This window comes from Arachis ipaensis, chromosome B1 (genome assembly GCF_059453495.1).
Source record: "Arachis ipaensis isolate K30076 ecotype BB chromosome B1, ASM5945349v1, whole genome shotgun sequence".
NCBI classification, from domain to species: domain Eukaryota; kingdom Viridiplantae; phylum Streptophyta; class Magnoliopsida; order Fabales; family Fabaceae; genus Arachis; species Arachis ipaensis.
The window spans coordinates 23,004,887-23,013,957 of record NC_142436.1 but is presented as its reverse complement, the minus strand read 5'-3'; the positions used below and the strand labels follow the sequence as shown (position 1 = coordinate 23,013,957).

The following is a 9,071-nucleotide window of genomic DNA, read 5'->3' as shown; positions in this document are numbered from 1 at the left end:
CTAAACAGATTTGGCACAAATCAGAGATCCGTAGTCCAAGTTATGTCCCGTCAAAGTATGCCCAAAAACCATGTTTTCATACAAAACCACAAGGTGCCATTTTCAAAACAAGCCACTTTCAACTCTTTTCAAAATCAATCAAACATGCCAATTTCAACCCTTCTCTTTGAAATCATTCAAAATGTACCAAAATCAACAACAAGCCATCCTCAACTCACACATTGACACTTTACCAAGGTTTCCAAAACCACATCCAACCATTTTAACACTTCTCAATCAAATGGCTAAAGGACAACACAATATCATGTCATACATCCTTCCTCATCCCAATTTCCAATAATACCATTTCCAATTAACCATCATTATACATAATCAACATCATACTCACCATCAACATGGTACCACCCATCAATTCAACCTCAATCATCCATCAAGCATGTATCACAACATGCATTTCTCATATTTCACACAATCAAGGCATCAATATTCATAATCACATATATGAACACATCATATATTTCAACCATTCAACAACACCAACAATTCAATGCCTATCTTAGGGCCTCTAGCCTAAGTATTTCCTACCACATTACATATTAGATACGGGAAACCAAAACCATACCTTAGCCGATTCCCCAAGCTCAACCGGAGCACTTCCAAACCACTTGTCCACAAGCTCTCAAGGTATCAACACCTCCAAGAACAGATTTTATCACACAAAACCCTCTTCCAAGCTTTCCAAAATCACCAATCAAGCTCCAATATTCACATATACACAACCTAAGCCACAATCATCATACCCATACACAACATCTCAATACCCAAACATCATAGAACAACAAATTATACTAGGGTTGAGAATCTTACCACACCCAAGGTCCAAGGAGACAAGATTAACCTTCTCCTTCAAGAGAGTTGGGTCCTATAACATCAAAGAACCCAAAATCTCAACATTTTTGCTCATGAAACTCGAAATCAAGGGCTGGAATTTCAAACAGTAAAACGTGGATTACCTCAAGATTGATTGTATGGGTTTTGTAGAGCTCTCCGCGGTGAACGCGTGGCCGCAAACGGAGCGGCAATCGGAGCTCTAGATCAAAAGTTATGGTGGTTTGAAGATCAAGTGAGAGAAGGAAGTTGAGAGAGTGTTCTTCCCCCTTCCATCTCAATTTTCAGCGTGTTTTGGTGTTGTGTGAGGAGAGAGAGTGCTGAAAACTAGGGTTTTGGTTTAGTTATGTTGGGCCAAGGGCCCACTTTGGGTCCGGTTGGTCCGGTTTGGCCCGTTCGGTCCAATCTTGGTCCGATTTCTATAAAATTGGTACCGAAATTCTCGTCTCAATTTCCTCTATCACATTTAGCCATAAAAATAACATTTTTGGCTTTCTAGAATAAATTCTCATTTATGGGTTAATTAACCATTAATTAACCGGGTCTTACATTCTACCCACCTAATTGGGAATTTTGCCCACAAAATTCAAATTCAATTACCTGAGAATAAGTGCGGATAATCCGTTCGTATCTCTGACTCAAGTTCCCAAGTGTGTTCTTCAACACCGCCTCGACTCCAAGCCACTTTGACTAATGAAACCTCTTTTCCACGCAATCGTTTGATACTAGTATCGTCAATTCTAACTGGAGCCACTGGAAGCGTCAAATCTTCTCTTAACTGAACTGATTCAGGTTCTAACACATGGCTAGCATCAGGAGTGTACTTCCGAAGCTGTGACACGTGAAACACATCGTGCAGGTTCGAAAGATGAGGTGGTAGAGCCACCCGATACGCCACCGGCCCAATCCTCTCCAGGATCTGAAATGGACCAATGTATCGAGGATTCAACTTCTTTGCTTTAATCGCTCTACCTACTCCTGTGGTCGGAGTAACCTTCAGGAAAACATGATCTCCTTCCTCAAATTCCAAGGGCTTCCGCCTCTGATCGGCGTAACTCTTTTGGCGACTCTGCGCCGTAAGCATCCTGTCTCGGATTTTCTTGACTTGTTCAGTGGTTTCAGCTATCATTTCTGGCCCCAACAAGCCTTTCTCTCCAGCTTCATACCAACATAGTGGAGATTGACATTTCCTCCCATACAATGCCTCATACGGAGCCATTCCGATGCTCGCATGGTAACTATTATTGTATGCAAACTCCACTAACGGCATATACCGATCCCAACTCGTCGGTTGGTCCAAAACACAAGCTCTCAACATATCCTCTAGTGTTTGGATCGTCCTCTCAGATTGACCATCTGTTTGAGGATGGTAAGCTGTACTCAAGCTTAATCGGGTTCCAAAAGCTTTCTGAAATGCACCCCAGAACCTCGAAGTGAAACGAGGATCTCTATCAGAGATTATAGTAGCAGGTACACCATGGAGTCTCACAATCTCCTTTATGTATAACCGAGCTAGCTCCTCAAGGGTGTAACTCATCCGAATGGGCAAAAAGTGAGCTGACTTCGTCAGTCGGTCCACAATCACCCAGATAGCATCAAAACCAGTCCTAGTCCTTGGCAATCCCGACACAAAGTCCATTGCAATACTTTCCCACTTCCATTGCGGAACCTCTAAAGGTTGCAACATCCCGGAAGGTCTTTGATGTTCAATCTTTACCTTTTGACAAGTTAAGCACTTTGAAACATATTCCGCCACATCATTCTTCATACCCGGCCACCAAAACATCACCTTTAAATCATGGTACATCTTAGTACTTCCCGGGTGAATGGAGAATCCACTTTTGTGTGCCTCCCTTAAGATATCTTGTCTCAAAGTACCAACATCCGGCACAATGATCCTACCCTTGAATCTCCATAACCCATCTTTTTCTTCCGACACTCTCCACTGTTTTCCTTGCTCGATAGCCGGTAACACCTTCCATAATGCTTCATCATTTTCATGAGCCTTTAGGAGTTCGGACTTAAAGTCACTTGAGATTTCTAATCGGCTCAAACACAAGTTTCCAGATACTTCTCGAGCACCAATTTTTAGACTCTCGAATCCCTTGAGCAACTTCTCCTCTTGAAGCATCATCCAAGACGCATATAACGACTTCCGACTTAACGCATCCGCCACTATATTCGCTTTTCCCGGATGGTAATTCAACTCAAAGTCGTAGTCCTTCAATAATTCCATCCACCTCCTTTGCCTCATATTAAGCTCTTTCTGATCAAAGAGGTATTTCAAACTCTTGTGATCGGAAAAGACTTGGAACTTAACCCCATAGAGATAATGCCTCCACACCTTCAAGGCAATACGACCGCAGCGAGTTCCAGATCGTGCGTAGGGTAACTAACTTCATGAGGTCTCAACTGTCGTGAGGCATACGCCACCACATTATGATGCTGCATCAGCACGCACCCTAGACCCTTCAACGATGCATCACAGTACACCTCAAAAGGCTCGTTCGGCTCAGGTAACACTAACACAGGTGCAGTGGTCAACTTTTTCTTCAATGCCTGAAAGCTCTCCTCGCACTCAGGAGTCCAAACAAACAGAGTGTCTTTGCGAGTTAACTTTGTCAACGGCAAAGCTAATTGCGAAAAGCCTTTGATGAACCTTCGGTAATAGCCAGCTAAACCCAGAAAACTCCTTATCTCAGTTACTGTGGTTGGTTGCTTCCATTCCATCACAGCCTCCACCTTAGTTGGATCTACGGCTATTCCCCTCTTACTCACCACGTGACCCAAAAACTTTACCTCATCCTTCCAAAACTCACACTTAGACAATTTCGCATAGAGTTTCTTCTCCTTTAAAATTTGCAACACGGTCCGCAAGTGTTCCGCATGCTCTTCTTCGGTCTTGGAGTAAATTAGTATGTCGTCAATGAAGACAACAACGAATTTATCCAGAAACGGATGGAACACTCTATTCATGTAATCCATAAACACTGCAGGAGCGTTCATCAACCCAAAAGACATTACAGTATACTCGTAATGACCATAACGAGTCCTGAAAGCAGTCTTAGGGATATCCTCACCCCTCACCCTTATCTGGTGATAACCGGATCGCAAATCGATCTTGGAGAAAACCCCAGCTCCTTGTAATTGATCCATGAGATCATCAATCCTCGGCAATGGGTATTTATTCTTTATGGTGACCTTGTTCAGCTGCCTGTAATCCACACAGAGCCGCATACTTCCATCTTTCTTCTTTACCAGTAATACTGGAGCACCCCACGGGGAAACACTTGGTCGGATAAAGTTCTTACCCAACAATTCCTCTAACTGAGACTTTAGCTCGGCCATCTCTAACGGTGACATCCTATAAGGAGCACTTGAGATTGGTCCCGCCCCAGGCACCAACTCAATAGCAAACTCGACCTCTCGGTTAGGTGGAAATTCCTCAATATCATCGGGAAACACTTCCGAAAACTCACACACTACCAGAATCTGATCCAACTTTTGATCATCACCCGAAACACCAGCGGTTAACAACAGGATACCCTGACATTCGATTCCAAAACAGTTCACCATCATCGAATTCAAGTAATAATTATTCACCACGACCGGCCCTTCTGTATCTTCCGGCATAAAGTACACTGACTTTGTAGAACAATCAAGTAGGACATGGTTCTCAGATAACCAGTCCAATCCCAAGATAAGATCAAGACCGATCATCGGTAAGCAGATTAAATTATGGACAAAATCACGCTGCTTGAACCTGAACGAAACTTTCGGGCATCCTAGCCTAGTTACCATGGCTTCATGGGTAGCATTATGTACCTTTAGGTCATAACCTAAGGTTACGATCTTCAATCCTAACTCATGGGCTTTCTCAAATGCAATAAATGAATGCGATGCTCCCGAATCAAATAAAGCATTTAAAGTTTGACCAGCCATTTCACAGTTACCTCGAATGAGTGTCTCAGATCCTTCTGCACCCACAGCTGAGGTGGTGAACACCCGACCAGTCTGTTGTGCTTTCCCAGCACCTTGCTTTTGCTTCTCTGGACAACTTGCGGCTTTATGCCCCGCCTTTCCACAATTGTAGCACAAACCCTATCCGGCCTTGCATGGTACTCCCGGATGGTGACTCCCACACCTAGTACAAGCTTGATCATTCTGAGGCTGCTTCCCAAACCTTTTCCCTTGGGAGTAGTTGTTGTTGGGCCTCCTAAAAGAACCTCCCCTCTTGAAAGACAGACCTCTAGGTGCAAAGCTCTTCCCTCGGTTCTGTGGAAATGATCCTTTGTGACTTCCTTTCTCAGCGGCTGCCCTCTTCACACACTCTTCAGCAACCCTACACTTGTTCACCAATTCGGAGAAAGTCCTAATCTCCATTGGCCCCACCGAACCGAAAATATCACTCCGGAGTCCTCCCTCGTACTTAACACACTTCCATTCCTCATATTCCACCGGAGTCCCTTGACACATACGAGAGAATCTGAACAGCTCCTCAAACTTGTCAGTATACTCAGATACGGACATAGTACCCTGCTTCAGCTGCAACAATTCAAGCTCCTTGGCCGTCCTAGCAGAAGTCGGAAAGTACTTCTTATAGAACTCCTCTTGGAAGACATCCCAGGTGATATAATCATCACCCTGCTGCAGAAGACGACGGATACCTTGCCACCAATGCGACGCTTCACCTGTGAGCATATAGGTAGCGAACTCGACACGCTGTCCTTCAGGTACCACTTGTGCTTGCAGTGCTCGCTCTATAGCCTGAAACCATGTATCGGCCTCAGTCGGGCTAGTAGTTCCCTTGAACTTAGGTGGATTAACCTTCAAAAAGTTCGCCAGTGTCATCGGGCCCTGAACTCCACCTCCGTCATTACCATGGTTGTTCATCTGTTGACCAAGAGCCTCAGCAGTGGCTTGCATAGCAGCAGCCATATTCTCCAACGCAGTCATAAAGTTCACCGGGTCATTAGGGTTAGTCTCCGGCGCACGAGCATTAGTACGACCTCTCCCACGGCCTCTACCGCGTCCACGAGGCGCCATCTGGTTCCTATACACACCAAACAATCGATATTAAGTTGATCAGTCTCAATATCGGAAGTTTAGTACTTTAAAGTCCCAAATGCATGCTCATGAACGTTTATGCCAACTATATCAAGTAGATATACTAACAGCACATAACACACATACAGAGAATGCACAGAAGCATAGTCAGTCCATTCCTCAGGCTCTACAGGAACGAACTGCTCTGATACCATAATGTAACACCCTACCATACAGAGACTTATGCTTAAGTCATAATTCAGAGATGGCAAGGTATTACGACCTCTAAAATAAAAATTTAGTACGTATAGTAGTATGAATGATTGATTATAACTAGAAGCCTTGTAGAAAAAAGGGGTAAACAAAAACCGCAACTTGAAAGCGCAACACTCCGATCACTAACACAACGAGCAAAGGATAAGCTAACGCAAGATCATATATATAAAGAGTATCAAAAACAGGAATATCAAGACTCAAAATCCGGCTGCGAAGGTAACCGGTTCGAGCATAGCAATATATACATATAATAAAATAAGGAAAACCCCAAGGAAAACCCAAAGGGACACAAATACCGAAAACCTAATCTCCAAAATCCCCTCTAGAAGGAGTCATCACAGTTTGTATTATTTAATGGAGATAAAAGTATCTAAACAAGATATATAAATCAAGATAGAGTCCCGAGAACAAGAATCTTCGCTAATCCAGAAGTCCCCAGCATGCCTCAACGAGAAGCCTCGCGTCCTGCATCTGAAAACCACAAAATCCGCATGGGTGAGAACCAGAGGTCCCCAGTACGGTAACAGCTTCCACATATATAATACATAATAATAGAGGAAAGCCGAAGGCAATCCTAGAACTTCCTCCAGAAAATATCAAAGCTTATAAACAAGCTAAACCGTAAGCGGCAACTAACTAAAGATCCTTCAGTCTAACTAATACTTCCCTTTCTACTTCCTTCAGACCTCCCAACAACCAGCAGGAGTATAATATAGCAAACACAGTTATATCAGACAAGAGATTTACAAATAGGAACAAATAAGGCATTTAGGCAATTAGCAAGTAATATGCAGTCAAATAGGCAATCTCAAACAATTCATGTAGTATGCTTATGATGCATGCCTGTCCCTAGTGGCTGATGATATCATCTGTCGGTTATAGAGCCAACCCGACAAGTCCTGGTAGCTAGCCATTGGACTGTCCCTCTGTCGTGCATCCCCAACTCGAGTTATACTCATCATAAACTTGATCATAATCATGATCCATATCCATCACCCTCACTGGTGAATATTTATCCATCACCATCACTGGTGAATATTTATGGGGGCGAGCTCATCCGGGCCTTTCACAGTGCCCGGCCACACTTACGACATAGGGTCAAAAGAGCTTCGAGTCTCAACCTGGAGCACATGGTGGCTAGCCATTGCTACTACCCAGGGAAACCCTCATCTCCAATGGTGGAAGTGCAAACCTTCACAATTCAATCAACATCATATATGCATTTATACTTGGCCATAAACATGGCTCCGCCGTAACACGGCAATAATCTAGCCATCCGGCTCACGGTTAAATCCATAACCAGCCAATTCATTAACAATTACGGCCCTTCGGCCCATGGCACAACAAGCACTTCCACCGCCATTCTCCGCATCTCACATAATCATCTTTGATCCTCAATGATCATTCATTTTTCCCTTGCTTCACTCGCAAGTTACCACATTCACTAGCCCTTTTTCTCATGCTAGGCATATCATAATGATTTAAGACATAAGTGGTGAGATCGGAGGCTTAGAAGTATGAAATTTGGCTTTTAAAACTCAAAAATCAACTTTGGGATGAAAACAGGTCCACGCGTACGCGCACGCGTGGATGGCGCTTTCTCGAAGAACGGCGCGTACGCACCAAGTGCGCCTACGCGCGAGGGGTCATTCTGCTAAAAATTTTCTAAGTTAAAAGCTGCAGAATTTACAGATTCAAACCCCAATCTTCCGACGGACATAACTTCCTCATTTTAAACCGTTTTTCACCCGTTCTTCGAACGGCATGGACATCCCGGATCCAATTTCATTTCTAAACAGATTTGGCACAAATCAGAGATCCGTAGTCCAAGTTATGTCCCGTCAAAGTATGCCCAAAAACCATGTTTTCATACAAAACCACAAGGTGCCATTTTCAAAACAAGCCACTTTCAACTCTTTTCAAAATCAATCAAACATGCCAATTTCAACCCTTCTCTTTGAAATCATTCAAAATGTACCAAAATCAACAACAAGCCATCCTCAACTCACACATTGACACTTTACCAAGGTTTCCAAAACCACATCCAACCATTTTAACACTTCTCAATCAAATGGCTAAAGGACAACACAATATCATGTCATACATCCTTCCTCATCCCAATTTCCAATAATACCATTTCCAATTAACCATCATTATACATAATCAACATCATACTCACCATCAACATGGTACCACCCATCAATTCAACCTCAATCATCCATCAAGCATGTATCACAACATGCATTTCTCATATTTCACACAATCAAGGCATCAATATTCATAATCACATATATGAACACATCATATATTTCAACCATTCAACAACACCAACAATTCAATGCCTATCTTAGGGCCTCTAGCCTAAGTATTTCCTACCACATTACATATTAGATACGGGAAACCAAAACCATACCTTAGCCGATTCCCCAAGCTCAACCGGAGCACTTCCAAACCACTTGTCCACAAGCTCTCAAGGTATCAACACCTCCAAGAACAGATTTTATCACACAAAACCCTCTTCCAAGCTTTCCAAAATCACCAATCAAGCTCCAATATTCACATATACACAACCTAAGCCACAATCATCATACCCATACACAACATCTCAATACCCAAACATCATAGAACAACAAATTATACTAGGGTTGAGAATCTTACCACACCCAAGGTCCAAGGAGACAAGATTAACCTTCTCCTTCAAGAGAGTTGGGTCCTATAACATCAAAGAACCCAAAATCTCAACATTTTTGCTCATGAAACTCGAAATCAAGGGCTGGAATTTCAAACAGTAAAACGTGGATTACCTCAAGATTGATTGTATGGGTTTTGTAGAGCTCTCCGCGGTGAACGCGTGGCCGCAA

At 43.2% G+C, this 9,071-nt stretch overlaps 1 protein-coding gene across 1 annotated transcript; it reads right to left on the bottom strand.

The window, feature by feature from the left end:
- Positions 1-4,692: 4,692 nt before the first annotated feature.
- Positions 4,693-8,849, bottom strand: LOC148575955 (uncharacterized). The gene is made up of 2 exons (XM_088503259.1): positions 8,624-8,849; positions 4,693-5,941 (listed from the first exon to the last, which is right to left on the bottom strand). Exon 2 carries the CDS (start codon positions 5,932-5,934, stop codon positions 4,990-4,992), a length of 945 nt encoding a protein of 314 aa, XP_088359385.1. The 5' UTR covers positions 5,935-5,941; positions 8,624-8,849; the 3' UTR covers positions 4,693-4,989.
- Between the last annotated feature and the right edge of the window lie 222 nt (positions 8,850-9,071).

Bases quoted from the DNA above. Each gene is read 5' to 3' on its own strand.
- LOC148575955 (XM_088503259.1), bottom strand. From the start codon at position 5,934: ATGGCGCCTCGTGGACGCGGTAGAGGCCGTGGGAGAGGTCGTACTAAT.